This window comes from Columba livia, chromosome 6 (assembly GCF_036013475.1).
Source record: "Columba livia isolate bColLiv1 breed racing homer chromosome 6, bColLiv1.pat.W.v2, whole genome shotgun sequence".
NCBI classification, from domain to species: domain Eukaryota; kingdom Metazoa; phylum Chordata; class Aves; order Columbiformes; family Columbidae; genus Columba; species Columba livia.
Window position 1 is genome coordinate 17,226,950 of NC_088607.1, and position 25,924 is coordinate 17,252,873.

The following is a 25,924-nucleotide window of genomic DNA, read 5'->3' on the forward strand; positions in this document are numbered from 1 at the left end:
CTTTAGGGGTTGAGGATTTTCTATTTTGTTGGTTTTTTTTAAGATTTTTTATTTTTGTTGTTTACACATTTAACTCCTCCTCCTCCTCCCCAGCACTTTTGAAATTAAAATTCAATGGGCTTTTTCCTCTCCTTTCCTTTCCTCTCCTTTCCTCTCCTCTCCTTTCACCACTTTGATGTACTCATCTTTCAATTTTGAAAACAAGACACCTACAATGTATGTTTGCAAAATAAACTACACCTCATCAGACAGGATTTTAAGAAAACTAATTAATGGCTGAGTTCAAGCCTGCATTCTCTTGATGTGCTGGCAGCATTAGGACTCATTGTCCAGATACTTTCTTTTATTTGATGGGTTAAAATAATAAAAATTATAAGTGATCTTATCACAAACAGGCAAAAGGTCTGAAAACTTAATAACCGCGTCTCCTCCAACACCCCCAAAAACCCCAGCCAGTATCAAAGACAAAAAGACTGAGGTCTAGCAGTTTGAAAGGTTAGAGAAAAATTATATACGTTCTTCCAATCAAGCCACCATATTAAGACAAAATATTTACAAGATTGTTCAGGCAGATGTTCTGAACACAAATAGTTTACCATTCATCCATTTGCTGCAAATAAATAAAAGAACAGTTAAAAAACAAATATCAGAATGAAATTAATTCAAGAATAAGAGGGAATTTTAAGCAGCTCGGTAGGTCTTCATTTTTCCAAAAGTACAGACTCACTAAAAAATTCTTCAGTGCTGAAAGGTATCACAAGAGTAAGTCAATTTTCACTGAATTTGAGATAGAAAAATTTCTTATATCCAGATTAAGATTTCTGAGTTTTGTCAGTGACGATCACATCACATCACAGGCACTGAAGGACACCGAAGTTTTCCTACCTGCATCTATTTAGGGAGGTTTGCAGGTAATTTATAAACATTACAGAGCTATGGGCATAACAGTACAGGCCTTCCCAGTTCTTCAGCTGTAGGACTCTTCAACAGCCACCCATTTATGCCAACTAAAGAACACATTTCTCTGCTATTACTGCATGTCCTGGTTTTGTTAAAAACAAGTTTCTCTTTTAGTGATTTTGTCTGTCAGCTAAAGCCTTCATATTAACTGCATTTTCCTGGAGAACCAGACACACGTTTTGGTAAACCTAGCAATGGAATGCAAACTTATTGATAAGCACGGATGGACATCTCGCGAGAGGGGCGACAAGAAACAAGTGACCAAGAAACTGACCAACTGTGTATAACATTCCATTCACGTGAATACTTCATATAAAGGTGGGAGATCACGAGGATCTTGCCCCTTTTTCCCTTTGCCTTTTTCCTTTTCCTTATGGCCGACATTAGGAGAGGACCTTGCTAGTCATCCCTGTGAACTGAGGCCTAGTGACAGACTGAATCCAGCTCTGAGCTGGGCTGCAAAGTCTAATCCAGGACTTTGGTTGCCGGCTCTGCAGTTGCTGGGACTTTCAAGATTGGTTTTGTATATTTTGTATATTTTCTCTATTCTTATTAGTAGCATTAGTAAAACATCTTTAATTTTTTTCCAACTCTCTTCTCTCTGTCCTTCTTTCCCTCCCAATCGCCTGTCCTGAGTGGGAAAGGGGGAGAGGGAATTAACAATACATCTGCCAGGGTTTTATTGTCACCCCACAATCTAAACCCTCAACACTGCATCATCATGGAAATCTAAAAAACCTGGTCTTCAGATACATTTCAGAAGGAACTGACTTTCATATACAAATATGTAAGAAATAAGGAAGGAAAAAAAGTGAGACTATTTTTTACATTTCTCCAGAAGAAAAATAGTCTATAAACCAAAAATATTTTAGAGACATCCTTGAAAGAGAAAACTTTGTGCATCCAGTGCTACTGGCTCCTTTATTTTTTTATTTTCCCCTCCTTAGTAGTTAACTTTCTTCTCCATACATTCAGCAATCATTAGCAGTGTTTGTAACATCTCCTGCTAGTAAAGTATCAAAGAGCTGGTATAACACAGAAATAATGCTATAGGAACCCCACCAAAAAAAAGAAAGTAAAAATGTACAAGAAAAGCACTACATTTTGTATTGGTACATATGTTCATATGTTTGTTATATTTCTTATTCAAATACGAACTGTTACTATTCTAACTGAACACAGAACAAATGTTTCCTGATTTTTACTCCAAAGACGACACAATCAAGAGCTGACACTTATTTTTTATGGGCCACCATTCTTGTTTAGCTTTGTACAAAGTACTTCATTCAGAAGGATGTTGGATTCTTAAATCTTGGTTAGTTAGCCTGAACCTTTTAAATAGAAACTCAGGATCTGCGGTACATCATTCCTTATTCAGCTTGATCACACTACAGGAATAATACACAAAATAAATTTTAAAATATTTAGATCATAAGTTGTTTTTTATTAAATTTCTGCGAGGAACACAAGGGCAGCACTTAGCCTAATAAATCTAAAGTGGAAAAAAATGACACTATGATACTCTCATAAGACGAGAAAGTACAAAGTCAAATTATGAAAACACCTTTGGCAAAACTGTTTTAAGATCTGAAAATATTAAACTAGTCTTCCATTTTTATGCTGCTTTGAGATAAAAACTGTCTTATTAAAGAAAGTACCACACCAACCTGTTTTGTTATATTGCCATGGAGAAGAGCTTCAATGTGTAACCGTGACAACAGTTGAGCTATAAAGGCTTTGAGGCGGGGAAGAGTGACATCTGGAATAGATATTTAGACAGTTAAACCAATTACATACGTTTATACACTAAGTACCTAACTCATCATTAGATATGGTGTGTTTCTTAGAAGAGGAGAAACTCATCATCATGAAAAAGTGAATCTGTCCTTAAAAATGCAACACTGGAAAGTTTCCAGGTCTAAATAGCAGCACTCATCATATAGTTTGTTCTGCTTAGAATTTACACACGTCTGACCCAGATTCCAAAAAGAAAAAAAAAAAAAAGAAAATAAAAAGGCCTTCTTTCCAATCATGTTGAACAAACATTCATTCTCCAGAGAAAACAGTTGCAATCACTCAGGTGGTGTTCCAAGATAAAGCCTTAGTTATTAAACAAGCAGCATGTAGCTTATAATGCTGGAGAAACACGTTGTGCATTTATCATCTAGACAAAAAAAAGAACCTCAGCTTAAATATGGTGTTTTGATAGAACCTTTGTTACAAACAATGCACAAGAAAAATATCTTTGCAACGTATCCCAGAGTATATATATTTACACACACATTCTATGCTGGCCTGTCTTGGCAAAGCAGTTTTCATATGTAATACAAAGTATAGTTTAACAAATAGAATCAGTGGAATAAGAAAAGGATGGTTGAATGGATGGGGTGTTTATCACAAAGTCAACATCTCCACTCTTAATTCCCTGACACTATAAGAACGTGCATACCACACCACCAGATCCATTAATTTCTTATTTTGTCATTTTCTCAACTAAAATAAAAACTAACAATAGTTGTGTATTTCACAAAAGTTTCAAAAAGGCAAATGTATTCAAGATTATGAGGTCACTCAGTTATTCAGTGGGGGATGCATACACAGAACAGTTAGGGTTGGAAGTGACCTCTGGAGATCATCTAGTCCAACACACCTACTAAAGTAGGTTCACCTAGAACAGACTGCACAGGAATGCAGTCAGGCGGGTTTTGAATGTCTCTGGAGAAGGAGACTCCACAGCCTCTCTGGGCAGCCTGTTCCAGTGCTCTGGCACCCCCACAGTAAAGAAGTTTTTCCTCATGTTCAGATGGAACCTCCTGTGCTTCAGTCTGTGCCTGTTGCCCTCATCCTATCATTGGGCACCACTGAAAGGAGTCTGGTCCCATCCTCTTGACACCCACCATTGAGATATTTATAAACATTTGTGAAATCCCCTCTCAGCCTTCTCTAGGCTGAACAGACTCAGTTCTCTGAGTCTCTCCTCATAAGAAAGGTGCTCCAGGCCCCTCATCATCTTTGTAGCCCTCTGCTGGACTCCCTCCAGTAATTCCTTGTCCTGAAACCGGGGAGCCCAGAACTGGCTGCAGGACCCCAGATGCAGCTTCACCAGGGCAGAGAAGAGGGGGAGGATAACCTCCCTTGACCTGCTGGTCACACTCTACTCATCCAACAGATCTGTGATCTGTATTAGAAAAACCTATGCGGTGCTTATCAGTCCTTACCTCTTCTAAAAGAGGTAACTGACCATCATGAAAATATTAATTTCCACATTTTTTCCTGATTCCAAATCAACTTTTTATTGTTGTATAATCCTAATCTTAATTTTTGCCTCTAGAATTGCTTATTAATAGTGCACAAGATTAGGGTTACATCAAGTGTGAGAGAGGAAAAAAAAATCACGCATAAACTCTCTGTATTTCAAGCAGATCTCCAGCAATGCTAAGTAGACAGTACTCCTTTCCAGGATTCCATTTTTGGCCATTCATATGATGAATACAGTCGCATTAATCTTATAAAGACAACTTACACATGGAATACAAAATCTCCTATGTTTTCAAAATTCAGTAGTCATTAAAAAAGGAATGACCTACATATAGCTGAACCAATGGCCATGAAAATCAGCATTAGTTTTGTCATTGACTTCACAGGCAGCACTGGCACCACTGCTCATCTCAGAGACACCGGCAATCATTCAATAAAGTATACAACTAAACATTTATATTTCTATCCTGGAGCAATCCTGTAGGAAAAAAAACCACACAGCCTGGTGCAGCTGGCTCAGGGCATCTATGGAGTCTGTCTTTATAAAGCAGATTTCAGCATCGTGACTTCAAACAGCACGCTATGTGTCACTCTGGTAACTATGGATACGTGTTCTGAATCCTCCCCCTCAAATACATACAAAAGCCAGATACTCTTTCTGAAAATAATGCCTCTGTGTATTCCAATAACATACTACAAAATAGTCTGCAAACCTGTCCCAGTAACAGCCTTTTGTTGTAACACAGTAAGATACAGGTAGGGAAGAGTTCTTCAGCTATTACTAAAATCAATTAAATTTCCTCATTTGAAATTTCTTCTTAGTCCAAATATAGTGGAATGCCTGCTCTTTATTAAAACTCACCATGTTCTTTATTCTTTATTATCATTATCTATAGAAATAATATATTTTTTTTCTTTACTATCTAGAGTTCTTTATTATCTACAGAAACAGGTGTCTGGATTCCCTGATAAAGGAAGAAACGAACCAGCATGCACACTGGGAAGTACAATGCAGATACACTCCAATGTCTGCAGAATGCTAACTAGAGCCAAATGATGGTAGCAGTGGTGGTTAAGCACTGAATTCACTATACTCAGACTCATGCTCACAAAGCTGTTTTGCCTGCAAGTTTCACCATGTGAGGCCTTTAGCCTGAACTACCATACTTCTAGAAACTGGAGGACAAGCGCAGAGGCATCGACATCCATCAGCACCAGCTCAGGTCTGGCACTGCAGGGGCTTCACTTGAACAATGGGCACAGTTCAAAAGCAGTACCTTCATTAGTTTAGTAACAAGGCATTTTCCACTAAAAATAATATTTTAAAGTATAAAGTATAAAACTGGCAGAACGTTACCATCTAGAGCTTCTTTTAATTCATCTTTGGTCCAAGCAACTTCTGTCATCAGGAGTCGGAGATAATACATTGCGTGCTGGTGAGGCTGTTCAGCCCTGAAGTTGTTAAGTGATCTCATGTACTAAAACAAAATGATTAAGTTCAAATTATAAAACTCTATTTCTAAACATAAAATATTAACCTTGTAATCTCAACTTTGTGTACCATCAAAAAGACACATTTCAAATGTCAAGAACATTCTCTTGCTTGTTTGACCTGTTAAAAAATTGTGTTAAATTACCTGAGTAATAATGTGGTCTTCTGAGCCTATAGATTAAGCAGTAGCCGTTAATATAGTTGAAATGAGCGCAAAATCATACTTCTCCATAAAATTAATGACTGGAAATTTAATTATTTTAGTTAGACCTAAATAAGCATTTGCATCAAGTCGCTCTACCCAGGAAATACACATTCCATGATGACTGTCTGGGGGTGGGGTGGCGGAATATCACTAACACAAAATCTTTCTCCCAGTTGCTTCACGGGGCTGACTTGGTCAGAAAAATACAGGAGCACCTGGGAAATGCTTTGCCTCGGTAAAGGAGGTATGAGAGAAGGATCAGCAAACTTCTCCAAGGACACTCCTTTCTAGTCCAGCTGCACCTTTACAAAATAAGCAAATTAAGAGTCTGGGCAAGCTGGAATATTTTCCAGTACAGGAGAAAAGTAATCTATTTCAGTGCACATGAGTGAGAAACAGCCAGCATGAAGTTGCTGAGGATGCATCCTTCTATCTGTTCCAAATAGAAGCCAGATGCTGGTATCTCCCTTATCTGCTAGATGTAGATACAAGGGGAAAAACTGCCATCCCCCATTGGATTTGAGTTTTTGTATTTTGTCCTTCTTTTACATACTCAAAAAGTCTATATAACAAAAGCCTGTAAGATGACAAAACATGCATAATAGAGACAGAGTCTGAGTAAACTGTGAAAACAATCAGGAAAGTATCTTAAACTAAAAGAAAATTACCCAAAACAGATCATTCACAGACCCGTGGTTGGGTTTTTAATACCTTGACGTTTGTCACATCCAGTTAAAACTTTCCAGACAATTAATTTATTTTAGGTACACAAAGCTGTAAATAAAGTGCTGTTAAAACAAATCTACCTCATGTATTATGTCTACCTGCTCAGAGTTTCCTACTAGGGAACAAAAGATGGCCCCAGTGTCTGCCTACGTTAGTCACCTGTTTAAAAACCACCAGCGGCAGAGGATTAAAGTAAAACCCCAGCAAGCACGGAGAGATCTGCCACCAACAAGCATGGAGAGATCTGCCCTGCAGCCCCAGCTCTCATCTGCTGCAGACTCTTCACAAGCTTTCTGGGCCACAAGTCAGCCCGTTCCCAACACTGGTCTAACCCTTGTGCACTGACATCTCCACGGCTCACTGCAATGAGTGCCAATATCTAATCTGCTCATTCCCTTTCTTTTACCTCTGCCCTGCTCTGAAGAAAGCACCTGAAGAACAATCATGCATCTTGTTTGGCTTAGCAAATGTAATCACCGTTCATACATTTACTTCAGGAGCTAAAAAAAAATAGTCAAAGTTATATTCCATATATGTAGATCAGTCACTAAATTTAGGAAGCCAGACTTCCGGAAGTCAACATGTACTTATAACCAGCTGGTTACTTTTCCACCAAAGAATCCTGACCCAGGAGCAGAGCTCGTCTTCACATCTGGGGAGAAGAACTGTTGCAAATCTTCTCAACACTTCCTTTCCCCCTTTATCCTTTTCTCCCTTCTTTTATGGCTAAATCCCACTGGGGCCTCTCCAAATTGTAAAACAGGATAGCAAGTTAAGATTCCCCCTGCCCTTAGATTTGTACTCCTATCAAATCAAGTTGCAATCTCTTGATCAAACATACAAAAGACTGACTGAGAGAATATTCCAGGGACAGTTATTTTTAACTGAAGAATGTAATATAAACACTCCAGGGAACTCGTGACCACAAAAAAAGACAAAAGAAAAAATCTCCCACAGTCTCATGAGGTAGAATTTCACCCTGTATTTCCATAGATAATCAGCACTCAGATTTCATTTAAAAGTCAATGCATGCAATTTTAAATTACTCCAAAATGTACATTTCTCATGTATCTTACCGCTTCCTTGATAATTTCAAATCTTTTTTCATCAATCTCAAAAGTAGCCATTTTCTCAATGATCTTCTTGAGCAAGATATGTTGCTTGTCATTATAACCTTTTACAGAAAGCTATGGAAAAAGTGCATAATTTGCTTTAAATATGGAAGATAAAAGAATAAAACAATTACCAAGTCTTGTGTAATTCAATGAACAATACACATTTCAACACTTACTCTAAATTCAACATTAACTCATTCTGAAATAAAATCCCTTTGCCATCAAAACATAACCAACTGACAAATAAAATATTGACTATTTGCCCAGGAGTGATGAAGGCAGAAAACTAATGTAATTTCATGTTGATGTGCGCAAATTGTACTCAGAATACAGATTTTTAACGTCTACAAGTATTGAGTCCAGTCAGCAAACTCTACATCTGAGTACTGGAATGGTTTTACTCTAGATTTCTCAGTTTAGAAATAAAATCTAGATTCACAGAATTGTTATCCTCTCTGATTTACTCTTCACCTTGTCCCATGTTTATTTTGTTGCTCAGAAAAATATTTTATTGAAGTGGAAGTGAGCAGTACAACAAGGAAACGGGCACTGTCGACAGCAGCACAATTCATCACCAGGATGGCGCTGGGCTGAAACACCAAAGTAGTTGAGTCTACAATCGTAATGAGATATTGATCTGATCAGGCACCTTTTTTTTTTAAAAAGTATACATGAAATAAACTTAATCATTTAAAAAAACAACACAGAAACTTTAAAATGCCTATATGATTGCATCAAACTACAGAAAATTTGTCTAGTGAAAAATGGCATTAGAAGACCTTTTGCGGGGGAAACTTCATTTTTTGGTATCTGGAAACAGGAATTTAATTAGATTTGTGCAATTTAAGGGCAAAATTACTAAGTGTAAAACTAACTCCTGCTTTCTAGCAGGAAGAATTTTTTCTTCGCTAGTTGCTGAAACATACCTGGAGCAGGAATTTGAAGAAAAAGCTAACCTAAGTGGGTTTATGACACAGGCTGATATCCTAAATTAGCCTAAAAATCCAAACTGTTCAACAATCACCGTGGGCAATTGTTTTCAGTGTAGCATCTCTCCTTGTTTAAAGTATCAACACTGTACAATTACCCCTATTGACTATAAAATTTCTCACAACGTAGAAAATACTAGAAGTTCCCAGATATCAAAATGGAATAAACTGATTTAATACAGAATCTTCGCATTAGAAGAATATGAAGACCTTACGAGAAACCGCTAATACCTAAAACAACTCTAAACTTCTAAACTGTGACTACAAATGAAGAAAATGGCACAGACACACAGCCCCTTTTTTTGTCGTTGTTCTTTTAAAAGGAACAAACTCTGACCATGGAAATGTCAGCAAGCTTTGAAAGTGAGAACAGACAACCATGTTTGCAGTAAGCTGAGTGAATGCTACCAGGAAATAAGATTTGCATTGGATAAAAAAAAGAAACTGCAGCACTGTCTTTCATACAGAAAATGTAAAGACAACATACAGTATATTCTCTTGCTAAGATACTTTGGAAAATAATACTTCTACAGGAAATTTCAAAGCACATTTTGGTACAAAATTATGGTTAGTAAAAGCTTTGAATACTTCAAGACAGACTATTAAAATATCCTAAGTATCATAGGAGAAGCTATGCAATAAATAACAATTGATCATAATGTAACTATTTAATGAAGTATTGTCAGCACTTTAAAACAGATTATAAAACATGTAATAAAAACAAACCCTAAGGAAAAGCCATAAATATGCAGCATTGCATTCTAACGAACACATGCACAATCCATATCCACAGCTCACTACAGCAGAATTAGAGAATTATAACAAAATCTATGAAGTCAAGATCATTCAACAGAAAAGTTAGTATTTTTATATAGAAACCAGCAATAGTAGTTTCAAGAGACCATGCAAGCAAGTAAAATTTTGAACTAGAATGCAATAATTGCACTGCACACATGTTCACAAGACACCGCAATCTTGAACACGTCACTGATTATAATACAGTGGTTTGCTTTGCCTTTAATTCATGAGATATATGCAAGGAAAAAAACATTAACCATCTCATTTAGAAATGCAGAAGTCAAATGTTTTCTCCAAGCTCAACAACTCCCAAGCTGTTTCATTTCCTCCTGCGTTTTTTTCTTACTTACAAGTATTGCATTCATTCCTGATGCAATGCCATAGCTCAAACCTGAGAGGCGTGCTGCATATGTATACTCTTTTAAATCATCCTTCAATAACCTGATAAACAGGTATGTCATGTTGCAATGGAGAGGATCAGCATAAATGTAGCGACTAACAAAAAGAAAAACAAAAGAGATGCTTTGATACCTCGAGCAGTGACAAAGTAATGGATGAAGAAACATGACTGAAGAGTATGTATATGCAGCCTCATGATCAGTAGTTCTTGAATAGGAAAGCTGAAGTGTACCATTTATTTAATAGCATGAAAAGGTGGGTCTTCTACCCCAATCAGAAGGTTTTCAGTAGATATCTGACAAACTGAAATAAATATGTAAGCTTGGATTATGGTTGCTTTTTGCCTTTTAATTTTTTTTAAATGGAGGAACAAATCTTACAACTAATTAATTTCATGAATGATAGAAAAATAAAGAAGAAAATTTGCTTAATATGAATGGAAAGATTGTCGAAGATTTTGAACAAAATTCAACTTAAAATTCAAATTAAAGAAAGGATGGTTAATAACCAAGATCAAAAGGAGTAACAGCCTTAGACGCATTTTTTTAATAGAAGTCCTTCCATCAAATCAATAGAAAAATGTTGATGAGTGGAAGTAGTTTTAAGGCTCTAAGCTCGTCCTTGATTTGGGTACTTACATACATCCCATAGATGGTATTTTGGAGATCATAGTTCAAGCCAGCTAGTTCTGCTGCATATGCATACTCGTTGAGGGAGTCTTTGAGTAGTTCAAGGTACAAATAGGCCATGTTACAATGCAAGGGATCCACGTAAGCAAATGGGCTGGAAGAAAATGTTGAAAGTAAAATATGCAGTTTAAAATGATTTCTCAGTTTCTTTTGGCCTTTTAAGTTTGATCTGAAGGAGAGAGTATTTCTGTGAGTATGCTGACGGATCCCACTGTGAAGTATTCCTATTTCAAAGCCAAATATGAACACACCTGAAAATAATTTAGCTTGTTTATGGTTTGAGCAATACCTAAATATATTGAAGATACCAGAGATATTATCTTCCTTGTGCTCATAAATGAAGATGTGTTATATTTACTCTGCTGCACAGTCAGGAATCCACCAGGAGTAAAATAAACCAAATATACCCTGAATAAATAACATGATTTCATAGACTGAAGTGAAAGCCTATATGCTGAACATTAATTTAATCTACACTATCAGAAAAATAAATATGTTTCTATTAAAAATTTAAGAGATTAGCAATTTGTTGTGGTATGAAAAACATGCAATACATTAATTCCGCTCGGGAAAGAAGTTTGGCATACCCATTTTCACATCACCATAATTTTTTGTGTTATCTTTTTAACGGCAACAACTATCCAAGCTCTACTGTTGTATTAGAAACATCTGATCACACACAATATCGCCGCAAATTTCTCAAAAAGAGAAATGCACCTCAAAGACTCAAGCCATGTTTCAACTGCACTAATTGTTAAATGTCTGAGTGTTCTAAAGATTTGCAAAATCATGATGAGTTATGTGTACTATAATGGAATACTTATGTCTAATGCTTCTAAAGTGCATGTAAATTCATTATCAATTTCACAGAAATAATCAGCAATATCTAAAACAATTTGCTGTCCATATATGTCTTACAATTCAAAACCACGTCATTTGCACTTGTTTTCCCTACGCAGCCACTAATGGTCATATTCAGAGACGTGCTATTATATGTGTTTATGCCTATATAGCATGGTATTTTGTAGTGTATACCAACATTAATGTAGCAAAACAAAGATCACATCACCACAACACACGGGCTAATAAAATACATTGCAAAAGTATTTTTAAGAAGGTTCCTAGTAGTTTATAGTAAGACCTTGCCTTCTTCCTCCATTTAGATGAAGGAAGCACAGGAAGATATTTTTACTAGATAGCTCTACTAGAGAAGCAGACCCTGCTACAGTCTGAACTCTTAGTCTAGGATATGCTTTTTTACTACCGCTGGGTTCGGGCTTGTGTAACTTAAGCAAACAGGTCAGTTAAAAAAAAAAAATAGGACTCTGCTATTTTCATTTCTCCCTACAATGACAATTTCCCAAAACTGAGCTACTTCAATATGCCCAATGATGCAAATCCAATTAATATAGAATTTTTTAATTAAGACTGAATTCAAAGCAAGATGTAGGTCAATCCTACGTTATCTCAAACCTTCCTCCAAACTCATTATGTTCTTTTCCGTTTTGATACTAGAATAGAGACGTAGTCAGTTCAAGTGATTATTATGTCCGTATCAGTTATAACATCTGTATGCTCATTTAGCTGGGAAAGGCCAACAGGGAGTTTTGGAAATAATGAAGACTACTAAATCATTAATCCTCACGTGAAAAATAACAGAAAACAAATCATAACACTGTTCTGAGAGTTTCTTCCTATTAATGACAACTTCGTAAATAAATGCTTATTTCTAGTTTACCTTTTTTTGACTAGGCTTGAGGAAGCAGAACCCAATCTGTGACAGTGTCTTTTCCCCTTTCAAACAGCTGTTAAGGACGCAGCCGGAATCAACACTGTAGTGTTGATACTGGGTTGCCTTAAGAGCAACTCAGGTTGCTTGAAATGTTTCTTAAGCTGGAAGGTAGCAAGTCTCTAGTTAAAAATAATGAGCATTGTATGTTTAACATCCACCTCTCTAAATCTTGGGAAACTTAGAGTGCAGAGTTTATAACTACATACAGAAACTTTTGAAACAATAGCACATTGCATTGTTATTTGGCTTCCTTTTAAGAAAGAACACTTGTTGAGTTCTTAAGTCATAACTCATACAAAAGTAAATGCATATCATCATCCTTTAGGCTGGATGGTAAGTCCCATGTCAGAAGGAAGGTTTTACTGTGGTGTTTCTTTAATGAAAGTCTGGCACCATGTAAGACTTCAAGAGGTTCATATACTCAGATTGTTCCTACTGGATTTGTATGTTTGAAGGAGAAGCCACCCCCATCAACTTCCTCTTAATTCATCTACACAGCAGCAGCTGCTACAGTATCTGAGTTGGGAATTCTTCCAATGATTCGTGCTCATTAGGGCTGCAGGCAGAAGAAACGCTCCTAGTTTCTTCTCTTACTGAAGCAGTCTGCAGCATGAACAAATTCCTGTGATCTGTTACAAGGCAAGCACAGACATCGTATTCTCATCTAGAACCGAGGCTAAAACTTCTTATGAAAACCCATGTTACTAAGATGGCTTTATTCCCCAATTTACTTAGCCACGAGAGCTATGGATAGTTTTGTAATGTCTCACAAATAAACACCACACATTTTACCATTTCATCTGATAATCATCAGCATGACCAGTCCCAAGCAAGAGGTTGACAAAGAATCATTCTTAAGTATCAAAACCAGACAAACCTGCTCATAACTTCTTTTGAAGATTACATGCCCAGTATTATAAAAATCTCCTTATATCTGCTCATATACAATTACCATCTTATTTTTAAAGAAAATGAAAGAATCCTTGTCCCCAATCCTATGAACAAACCCAGCTTTTCACCTGTAACCATTCCTAGGAGGAAAGGGACAAATAATTTCATTACATTAGTCAACAAAGCTCAAGTACTCCTAGCTATTCTCACTGACACTGAAGTACAAATCTAACTGGGAAAGACTATCACCGTATATCCAGTTTAAGATGTCCCTGCTCACTGCAGAGGGGCTGGACTAGATGACCTTCAAAGGTCTCTTCCAACACAAACCATGCTATGATACCGCGTGTATTTGTGCATACTTATAACTTTGCGTGCTCTACACAAAATTAATTATTATATTTTAATCATTCACAAACTGGTAGAAAGATTGGATCCCTCATAGTTCATTTGGAATTCATTTAAAAAAAACCCCATAAGTGTATAACAAACTCAGTCGCCATCAAGAAAATCCTGTTTTGGATTTTGGCCAAACCTAGTACAATGGAAAGCCAGCAGGTATGAACAAAAAGGTAAAGTACTGCAATTGTTGTTTTGATCTTCCATTTCCTGACACACAGTATTTCAAACAGCTGTAATGTTTGTTTCAAAAAGCAAAAAGAAAGAGGAAATGCTCAGGCCATCTACTTGCCCCAAGCAGCACTAACACCAGTGCCAAGATCTGACGCATTCTGAAAAAACCCTCTGCCTAAAATTCTGCCCAGAAAAATGTCAAGTGGTCACTCAAAGCAAGGACTCAGCAGCGCATCCATAAGCATCCATCAGAGCCCACAAAACAACCTTTCCAGCAATATCACTACATCACTTAATGAGGCCAAAGGAGGAGAGTTCCTGAAATTATTTTCACTTTCAGTAGTCCAGCACAGAAACAGCTGCACTCTAAACAAAGCAGTACTTTCTGTAATTCAAAAGTTAGAAATTATTACTTGAAAGGAACACTAAGAAGGTGCTTCACTGTCATGCTCACTTAAAAAAAAAACACAAAAGAATCATGTGACGAAAATAATGCAAGACCAGAATAAACATTACAGCACTTTATCATGCACCTTGAAGTGAGAATCACACATTCATTGATAATACAGACAGTGTTCTACTAAAAACAACAAAAAGAATCAGTTGTTGGTGTCAGTAAAATAAAATCCCACAACTTCAACTTTAAACACTTAGAATTTTATACTGGCTTGCATTATGCAAATTAAAACAGAATTTGAACCTAAAACCATTATCAGAATAGCATTTTATAATGAAAACATTATCTTAGAATAGTTGTTATTTAGTAATTAAAGATAATACACACCCATTTTTAAGAGGCATATTGCGATGTGTAGCAGGTGCTATCGGCAGACCCATTTCAAGTATAGCAAATAAAACATACAATAAAGTTTATTTTTAAAGTGTTTGTAGATAAACTTTTCCTGTTAATATAGATGGACCACCTCAAATTGCTTCCTACTATGTAACTTGTATGAGCCTTCTTACTATCTGTATCTTACTGCATATTCCCAAGTAAGGACATTTTGAAGCCTCAATACATGCAAGAAAGTTTTTACCACAGAAATGCAGATTCCCAAACAAGAAACTTTTAAAGAGCAGTTTGTGCATTATACTTAACATCGCATACCTGAAAAACTCAAAGTTGAGACAAGCTTTTGGCAAAAAAAATTTGTCATCTTGCTTGAACCACAGTTTGCTCATAGCAGTGTCCTGCATCAAGAAAAGAGGTTCTGTTAGGTCACCTTTTAACTGTAATATATTACAGTATTTTAAAAAAAGTCTCTTCACTGCTTCAAATCACAGTTTAGTGTTGTCCCCTTAAATTCATGTTTTTGCTATATACATTTGCATGTACATCCATCTGTCCTTATCAAGACTCTCTTCTCACCATGTGTCACTTTAACAAGCAGTTAAATGGCTGCAGCATTGTGAAGGAGCTTATGATCAAAATGGGAACTACTCTTCTAGAGCAGGAATGATCAAAGACAAAAATAAAGTTAGCTTCACACAATTCCTGGCTAACACTGGCATTACGAACATGTGCCATTATGAGGACAGCACTACAGCACCATATAGTTGGCTGTTTTAGACTAAGAATATAATTAATGCATTATATGTTGTTTTAAAGTAACATTGATAATGAAAACCATATGGACATCTAGAAAAAGTCATAAAACTAATTGGAAATTAGTTAAAACATCTGTCACCTATATTTTTTAGAATAATCTCCCAGTACAAGAGAGAATCTAAACGACTTCCCCTATCCTTTTGCCCCCACAAAAGCTGTGAAATAGTTACCCTCTCTATGTTCCAACTCTAATTAACTTTATCCCCCAACACCTTTTCTTTAAATTGCTATACATAGTAAGAGAGAACTTTTAAATGTGAAATTATTTCTCTTTCTCATCGTTTTGAGCACACGTTTCTTTGCTTCTCCAGGATTTGGCATTGTATTTTCCTCCTGCTTTTTCCATAAAAGAACCAAGTCTCACCTCTTACAGTGCACCTTCCTCTACACAACATTCTACTCATATTAAAAAGCCAAATTACAGCTTCTCTCCAAGACAACAAAAATGTTATTCTGTTAAATTGCTACTATGCCGTTTAGAATACATCTTACATCAGGGACAGAATGATAAACAGTAGAGCCCATCTGTAGCACCGGAGACCAGATCCAACAGCTGGAGATGACCAGCTGCAGGCCGCAGTAACAGTTTGGCCCTCAAACGCTCCTTCCTGAGGGTTTTTCAGGGCAAAATGTGCCACGACAACAGAGGTGACGTAGTGACACACTGCCAGGAAAAAAGGCCATCCTGTTCCTGCACTTATGTTCCCATCCCTCCCTTTATCCACAACGCTGGTCCGGCCCATAGTAAGCTCACTTAGGCATATAAAACAGCAGAAAAATCGCCTCTTTTGTACAGATAATCTCTACTGATTAGTTCTTGCAATGTTTCACTGTGGAGTCAGACAAATGCCAGGGCACACAAAAACAAAATGTCACAAATATAAAGCTGGGGAGAAAATAAAAGAGATGCAGGCAAAATAGATCATTTCCATTTTCATCAAATACAGAAGATTTAAAACAGTTTCCCTCAAAAAATATATTTTAGCAGGAAAGGAAAAGCTAAAAGCAAATACATTTCTAAAGCAATGATGCCTTAAAGCAAAGCTTTTGTGTCAGTCACACTGAAGGACCATCAAGTTTCGGCAGCAATCCAATTAGCGTTACTTAAGAGAGCTGTGGCATTTGTCCCTGCTGAGATCCAGGGTTTCATTTTAGGATGAACCTAAACATATGCTCAAAGTCCTCTTCTGTCACTAATTCTGCCTCAAGTATATACCTAAAATGCCCTGTGCAGAGCAAATATGTTCTCCTGAAGGATGCCTTTGCACTGAACTAGACCTGTATTGACCTAGTGTGCAAAAAGTATTCCTGAATTGAGTATTCAAGCTGAAGCACAACACGCAATTGAGAAGACTTCTCCTATTTATCCTCCAACTATGGAACAAAGATGAGCATTAGCAAAGACAACTACGCTTTAGCTGTGAGAAGACATTTTTATTAAATTTTAGGTACTCGGAAAAACTGAGATTCACTAAATGTATTGAGATCATTAAATGATGCCTGCAGGAGACTGCAGAGTGATGTTTGTTTATGTGTTTATTTTTTCCATGCAATCACAAGCTTTTTCCATACACACTTAGAGAAGAATAGCCTCGTCTACACTCTCGATTACTGAACACTGCTCAGAAAAATATGAGAGCAGCACTGCTGAATAAACAGCTTTAATATTATTTCTGTCAATTGTTATCCCACTTTCAAAAGGGCAAAGAGTTCAAGCTGTTTTGTAGATTCATTTCTGCAGGAACCCAAATAGTCATAATCCAAAGTTTAGCAAGAATGAACTTTCTACTCTTTTTCTGGCAATATCTTGAAGTTTTCTACTTTTTTTGTTCATTATACTTTGGAATATGACATGATTCGTATTTTAAAAACACATAGGAATTAACTGCTGACTTCCCAGGAGGTTAGCTAGCAAACGGACCAAACGCAGCTTACCTTGACAAGGGCAGGGTACTGTGTCGCATCTTTTTCCAATGGCAAAATCTCAAAGTTAGTAGGAATGAACTCATTCTTCATCGGAAGCTTAAATTTCCCGTTCAGGTCAGCATTTTGCCATTTCTAGATACATAGCAGAAACAATGAGGCTAAGTATAATTTCTGCTTAATTAATGGATATCTACTTATTTATTTTATGCTGTGACAAATGATTTAAAAAACGTGATCCATTAGCTTATGTGTAAATACTATTAAGATAACAAGGAAAGAGAGGAACATCTAGGAAACCAAGCTGTGGTCGGCTATCAGCAGCATGAAGTGCTCCAAGGAGGAAGACAAAAGATAAAAAATAATGTTGAGAACTTTACAGTAGATTGAAAGGTGATTCTATGCTTCATATTTTCTGCTACTTCAGACTCTAAAATAAAGTATTAAAGTAAATACATAAGCAAGAATTCTAATCAAGAACAGACATATGGGCACGCTAAAGGAAGTGAAGTGTTCTTATGCAATATCAGTTCAGAACATGCTCAGCAGGTCCAATTTAGCTCTCGGATGTATTTTACAGCCATCTTTTCTCAAAAGAATAGATCAATAACAGCTTCAATAAGGATTTGCCCACCTCCTTTGTTCGAGTTTTGATTTTTAACTCATTTAATTGGCAAAATATACTCATTTTCTAAGTTGCAAAAATCAATTTCAGAAACACAGTTACACATAGCAGTTGTAAAGCGATTCTCTTCATAAGAACAGATTAGGTCACTAACATCTAATAGAGACTTATAAGTTTTAAAAAGTTAATGCTTATATTTTTAAGTAGCCACTGCATATTATGGATCTTTTATAGGAAAAATGTGTAACATTCCCTGTACTCAACATGGTTTAAAACCATTACAACCTAGCCGTCTTATGTAATAAACATTTGAAATCTAAAGACTAACGCAAGATCCTTACTTCTCATAATATTAAACACTCATTGTACAATTTTCACACTACATATAGCAGCAGATTTAAGTTCTCTCCTCAACTAAATGAAAAATTAGGCAAAGAAATTATCAGTCTTTCACTTGCAGATATTAGAGTATCTTATACATTTTAACATGCCTTAATGACTTCATCAGAAATTGCTTCTTGCTTGTATTGCGTTCCATACCAGTCTTCTGTGCGATCAGTTTTCCCTTCAAAAGACTTGGAAACTATTGCAACTCTGAAAACAAAGAGACAAAGCACTTTGGCATGAATGAGTCCAAGAAAAGACTGAGAAATTATTCAGAGTACAATTTCTGTTCCATCCCTAGGATGCATTTATTTCTGGAAGGGGTCCCTGGACGGTTACAGAGTACATTTGGATGGCAAGTACACATATACTGAATGACACACAAAGGCCAATCATGAAATCGGGTTATCAGCGTCACTTAATTTTACTGTTTTTCTCAAGTGTTACAAGCTAGAGTTACACACAAGTATTGTTGCAGTAAATTTCTATTTTTTAGACTTTATCCTTGTTCAGAAAACACAGAAAGTAATCCTTGAGATCTTCTACAAAATTAACGAAGTGACTACAACATTATTCATACCACCTATATCAACAGTTGGTTATATGAAAACAGCAAATACAGAAATTTCATTCCAGACGTAGTGTTTTAGATTATATTATTGTGAATGGGAGAATGAAACTGCAATCTGTTATGAAGAGAGTTTCTTCATATAGTATCATTTTCATATTCTTATTTTAGATCGATACCTGTTTCTCCCCCCTGCCCCCATTTTTTTTAATTTTTTTTGAGGGGAAGGGAGGAAAAGCAGGAAGGTTTGTGTATTTTACAGTCAATACAACAAAATTCTACTCAATTAGAAACCTAAATCGTAGAATATCTCTAGTTGGGACTCATAAGGATCATCGATTTCAACTCCCTGCTTCGCACAGGACTACCTAAAACTAAACTGTATGACTAAGAGCATCGTCCAGATGCTCCTTAAACCAAAGAACACACCTAAATAAGAAGAAAACCAGAATAAAGAAAACTACCAACTTATCAGTATTTTTTCAGTAGTCTGCACAATAGGTATCAAGAAAAGTCTAATGTTTTATACAGCCTACAACACAAAAGAGTATTCAATGGAAAAAAAGTAACAAGCTTTAAGAGTAAATAGATGTTTAGAAGAATTCTGAAATGGTCAAAAAAGGTAGCACAACTACCTCCTACATATATTTAACAACCTCTAGATGCTGAATAACACAGTAACAAACTTTGTCGAATCTTGTGCAGATGGCTGCACTGCACATTAAAACATCAAAATATATGCAATGTAAGTGTTCTTTTTTTAATCACAGTATCTTCAGGCCAGGAACATCCTGTTGTGTATTTCTAATGTGCACGGCAACCTAAATCAAAACAGGCACATGGATGTGCCTCAAACTACAATATTTTACTTTACAAACATGTTACTGGAAAATACCTTTGGGATGAATTTTGCAATGCATTGAGAATTTTAAATATGTGGCCTATTAATATTGTAAATGCCTACGTCTTCATCCCTCTTTTTTCATCTAATGTTTACACAAAAATGACTAAATGGTCCAAGGTTGAAGAAAATAGGATTCTGCTGTATTTGTTTTCTAGATTCCCCTATTATGAACATTTTCAAATCATTATCAATTGAATTTGTGCATTGCATTTTGAGTAGCAGGAGACCAGGTAACTATATAGCTACCATTAGATGCATTTAAATAAATGTCAAATACATCTCAGAGTCACATGGGACTGTAAAGACACATTCTCTAGCAATAGATTAAAAAACTGAAGAACGACTTGTACCACAGACTGTCTAGTTTTGAGACAATATTTTAAATCATCCACACTAAAGAGGGCTAATCAAATCTCATGTTTCAGGGATGCATATTTCCTCTGGGTTGAGGAAAGGAGAAATTTTTACTCTTGACCTTTGAAAGAACCACATGATTAGCATGAACATGCACACACACACACACACACACAAAACAACTCCTGCTCATCTGCAAAAGGTATGCTATATCCAAACCACAATGAGAATATTCACAGATTTCACAGAATGTTAGGGAATGGAAGGGACCTCAAAAGATCATCCAGTCCAATCCCCCTGCTGGAGCAGGAACACCCAGATGAGGTTACACAGGAAGGCGTCCAGGCAGGTCTTGAATGTCTCCAGAGTAGGAGACTCCACAACCTCCCTGGGCAGCCTGTTCCAGTGTCTGTCACCCTCACTGAGAAGTTTCTTCTCAAATTTAAGTGGAACCTCTTGTGTTCCAGTTTGAACCCATTACCCCTTGTCCTACCATTGGTTGTCACCGAGAAGAGCCTGGCTCCATCCTCATGGCACTCACCCTTTGTATATCTGTAAACATTAATGAGGTCACCCCTCAGTCTCCTCCAAGCTAAAGAGACCCAGCTCCCTCAGTCTTTCCTCATAAAGGAGATGCTCCACTCCATCATCTTTGTTGCCCTGCGCTGGACCCTCTCCAGCAGTTCCCTGTCCTTCTGGAACTGAGGGGCCCAGAACTGGACACAATATTCCAGGTGTGGTCTCACCAGGGCAGAGTAGAGGGGCAGGAGAACCTCTCTGACCTACTAACCACCCCCTTCTAATACACCCCAGGATGCCATTGGCCTTCCTGGCCACAAGGGAACAGTGCTGGCTCATGGTCATCCTGCTGTCCACCAGGACCCCCAGGTCCCTTTCCCCTACACTGCTCTCTAATAGGTCATTCCCCAATTTACACTGGAACCTGGCATCTTTAAGAGATCTATTATTTCATCTCTCATTGCAAATGGCAATAGAAATGGTTAACATTTTTATTGTGACTTCATATAAAACAGTTTCATATCTGTTTGCATGTTACATCTATTTCATTTTCTGTACAAAAGGAACAATACTAAATAAATATTCAGCCAAGAACTAAGCACTTCCATCATAGAGAATATTTTTCTTGTAACACAGCAGACGCTAGCTCAGTCAACAAGGCGGAATCTCTTAGAGAGATTGCTGTTTACATTAAAATGAGCCATAAAAATATTCTATTATGTTTTGCATTTTAACTTGGACAGCTGGCAAGCAAAAACTATCATGTACGGATGAAGTTGCTAAGAGACTATAAAACTCATAAAGTCTATTAGAATTTCAGAGCAACCTACCAGGCCTTTGCATCCATTAAATAAAATATAATTTAAAACAAACAAAAAAAGTCTTAAGGTAAAAATATTGTCCTGATAAAATTCCAATAATCATGCAGTTTGAGCAGCAAGACAAAGGTGTTTTACAGTAAAATACACCGATGTCTGTTATTTGACATTCCCTCCTTTCATCTTCCAACATACCAATGCTCAAGCAGTAGTGACAATCCCAGCACCCAAACATTTGCTGTAGGAACATACTAAAATGAAAGAGCTAAAAATAATTCTGTCTGCTCAATGTATAAGGAATGTAATTGTGGAAATCAACACCACAATTCTACAAGCAGTTCTGCTTCAGGGGATCCTCCTGCCCTCCCTATACCCCAAATCACTACTGGAACAATTACTTACATTTTGAGCTCTCACACCCCCAACCACGCGAAACAAACCAAAAGATGTTTCATCTGCCCAAGACTTACAACCTAAACCGAGATACAAGCACCAACAGCAATGAACACCAGGACAGGAAGAGAAGAGGGGAAAAGAAACACCAGAGGTAGAAATATAATGCAATGGGATTACTTAACTCTATCATGATGCATCTTTAAAGTTACTAATTATGTAATGTTACTTCTGCTTTTTGTTTCTGTCTTGTGCTGTATAGCACTATGAGCATCCACATGGTTTAAGACAGAGTGGAAATGCACTAGAAAAAGAAGACAAGGCATCAGGTAATCTTTAATAGCACCTGCTTGTAACATATTTAAATTCAACCAGTGCAATTAGGCTTCTGAGCCCATTCATGAACATGAAAAACAGCTGAAACTATAAATGCAATTTACTTCTGTATGTACATTCTTGTACATGCAAGCTGTTGTAGTCCCCAGTTATGGCCAGTCTTCAAAAACAAGCACAATTTCTGTAATGTGACACATTAGGATACCATCTTGGTTTTCACTCTCCTGAAATCTAAAATGAAGCTACAAGTGACAGATCCACAGGAGAGTATGACTTGGGAAGAGAATGTTTGCTTTAAAATTAATGTACTTCCAGGAAAGATTATCAACTATTCTATTCCACATTCATGTAAGAAAACTTAAGCTTCTAACAGTGAAAAAATAATAGACTTCAAGACCACAGAATTTGTGGTATTAGTAACAGACACATAAATTTGTTGCAAAAAAAATGGATTTATACTTAAAAAGGAACAATTGCCCCCCCTCCCTTTTTTTTAATGAACTAATTTAAAATTTGTCTTTCAAATGCATAAAATAACATGATTGAGACAAAAACCAGCAAAAGCTGATTGGTTTAAAACTGATGTGAGGCCATATAGGTTATACAGACTGTTCAAAGCCACTTCCACACAAATCTCATTAGAAAACAGGGTAAGAGGGGAACCCACATGCAGAGAAATATTGCTGGGATGCAGCATTCTCATCATTCTGCAGAAGTACAAGTTATTTGTTAGGGTTGAGTAAAACTAAAATCACTACAAACACAATGGTTTGTAGGAAATCATGATTTTCAAAATCTTTACTCAGATACAATCAAGTAGAAAATGAACACATTCTATATTTGTAAAATGTTTATCATCGGGGATGAGCAAAATAACTGTTTGCTCTCTATCTGTGAAATTCCAGCCCTTAGAAATTTCTGTATCAACATTTGCAGCATTCATTTTATTTTTCTTCCTTCTAGAATAGCACTGGCTCTGCACTCTGGCTATCAAGAGAGGAAAAAAGTCCATTTACTACCCAGGGGAAAATGTTCTTTAGTTGCTTAATCTGATGAGTCACTAGCTTCTCAGATTTTAATAAGAGCATTTCTTCTGCAGATATGAGGGGGAAAATGGTATTGGAAATGACAGGAAAATTACATTTTTCAGCTAAGATTGTGACACACGCCAAGTCTATTCCCTTATCTTCACAGATGGCTGGCAAAACCCAATGCGGTTTGAACAAGCAAAAATGATACTTACATCTTTAAAAGGTTTCCCTCTTAGGGAAATAAAGCAACTGAATGCAAGAAGTAGCGTGTAAGAAGTAGCGTGTGCCCCCGCAGAGGGGAGGAGGGGAGGAGAAGATGAGAACTTCCTGTTATGGCTCAGTCAAACAGAAGTACATATGGATACTCGCCACCATCTGTGAGTATGGATATTTTTCCATACTTTTTAAAAACACGGTTTGTTAAGAAAATAACAGTTGAAAAGGTAAACTTTTAAAAAACACATTGAACAGTAGTCTCTAACTATGAATGCAGCTACCCCAATACAGATATACCAAGAGGAGTCCTTAGTGCAGGGGAATTCCAACATGATTATGAAAATAAAATTGTATATAAAACCACGATAAAAAGGAAGAATTTAAATAAATGGAAACTAAACCATTGCAAGACACAATTTATGCAAGGCATAAAAAAGAAAAAAATAAAAGGGAAAAAAAACAGGCAAAGGGATGATGTAGCACATACTAATTCTTTCCTAAAAAGGAGAATAGAAAGGTAAACATGAGCATAAATATCAGTGAGTAGCAGATAACCAGAACACACATAGATATTTAAAAGCAGATGTCCACATTTTTTTTTATTAGTATATACAACTAGCTCAAGGAAAGACAAAAGAAGAAAACGAGCTACTGGCCTGATAGTTTACTGCATGCACACAGATACAGATGTAATAAAAACCAGCAAAACAAAAAGGCATCCTTTTATTAGCATCTGTAATCTCAACTCACTGTTTCAAGAGAGCCCACTAAAAATCCAAATCCACAGTGGCTTTCCTGAATCTTTGTAACATACCATATAATCACTTTAAGTAGTATATAAGGGTCTTTTCCCCAAGATATGTTATTTTTACAGAAATCTGAAATAAAAGATACTATAAAATTATGTTCCTTGTTATATTTTACTCTACTTGGAAGTATCTTAGTTAAGTGCAATTAGCTCAGATTTTAAAACACCTGATGTCCTGAATAAAACATGTAATTCCCACTAAAACTGAAAGGACTTACACTTTTACATCTGAGAAAAATCAGCTTGCAGTATTATCCTAACCAAGCTACACAGAAAAATTGTATCACTTAGAGAAGCAGGAAAAAGCAACATGACATTTAAGATTCTCAGATATGGTTTGATGTTTTGGGTTTCCTTTTGTAAGTCATAGTTTTAGACAAGACAAATAGTCTGAACTTAAAGAGAACTAAGATGTGAATGTATAGTTGTTATGGCAATGGGCAACACTAGAATAGTTTTAGTCTACACATAATCCGCAATACGATTACTCTGACACATAGCGTTCAACCTCAAAACACGCCTGCTGCTATGTCATTACAGGCCTCCTGCAGACCTCATTAGACCTATGTTGGAATACTTTGCTGAATTTGCTGGTAGAACCGCATTTAATCAGTCTTTGGTCACTCTCTAGTTTGTACATATTTATATTTAAGCCTCAACAGGACAGCTGTGGATATTACCACCTTTAAGCCCTACCAAAATCTCTGCAACCAAAAGAATATATAATTTCTTTAACAATAAACTGAAGAGGCCATAAAACCACATATTTTCCAGTTTTGAAAGTCCCTTTATCTCCCAATATTTAGCTTTTTTATTCAAATGCTTAAAATCACATAATCATTATAATCCATAACTGAGGTAAAGTGAAGAGACAATGTGGTTAGTCCTGAGGGAAGATTAAACACAACATGTTTCCTCCAGCACCCAAAAAAACGCACAGTAACAACAAACTAGAAGAAAGCCGGGGGAGACCTGAGACTCCATAGATTCCAAGATTCCATGGAGTAACAGAAGTTACTAGGTGACCATCCGCCTCCCTCTGATCACAAGCTTTCTGGATTCAGTCACCATTTCTCTTCTGTTATGAAAACCTGGAGCCTTTCCTGTATGGAAACACACACCTATTCTATCAAACGGAATTTCCAAAACACCCCACTCCTGTGCCTCTCCAGTCTAAAGGTACTATACTTCGCTCCTTGAAAACTCGCATACACAGCATTCAAAACAGGTCCAATTTGAAAAGCTGAGATGAAACAACTGTCTCCATTATCTGAAGGATCAAAGCTTCCCAGTTGCTTCACAGACTAAAGCTGATCATCTTTGGTTGGTATTTGCTCTATACGTGTTCCATCTTGGAAAAAAAGTCCTTGTTTTATTTAAAATTAAACCACAACTACCAAGTGTAGAGAATATTCCTGTCTCCAGCAAGTCACTTTGTGAAATGTGAGAAGACTGATGCAACCCTACAAAAATACTATAAATAAAAGATACATGTAACAGCCAACAATCCTCTTCCTTAGTTACTAATGTTTCAAACAAGTTACAGCTA

The 25,924-nt window shown here is 36.6% G+C and overlaps 1 protein-coding gene across 7 annotated transcripts in view; it reads right to left on the reverse strand.

Moving 5' to 3' along the window:
* Positions 1 to 25,924, reverse strand: part of IDE (insulin degrading enzyme) — a 66,477-nt gene that overhangs the window by 13,280 nt on the left and 27,273 nt on the right. For 6 of the 7 annotated variants that reach the window (XM_021293874.2, XM_065068357.1, XM_065068354.1 and 3 more), the window contains 7 exons: positions 18,536 to 18,638; positions 17,432 to 17,554; positions 14,996 to 15,078; positions 10,581 to 10,725; positions 7,718 to 7,828; positions 5,576 to 5,696; positions 2,628 to 2,719 (listed from right to left, as the gene is read on the reverse strand). In XM_021293874.2, the coding sequence (XP_021149549.1) occupies positions 2,628 to 2,719; positions 5,576 to 5,696; positions 7,718 to 7,828; positions 10,581 to 10,725; positions 14,996 to 15,078; positions 17,432 to 17,554; positions 18,536 to 18,638 (778 nt within the window). Of the gene's footprint in view, positions 1 to 2,627; positions 2,720 to 5,575; positions 5,697 to 7,717; positions 7,829 to 9,893; positions 10,039 to 10,580; positions 10,726 to 14,995; positions 15,079 to 17,431; positions 17,555 to 18,535; positions 18,639 to 25,924 lie in introns of all 7 variants that reach the window. The other variant, XM_065068353.1, reaches the window with a different exon arrangement.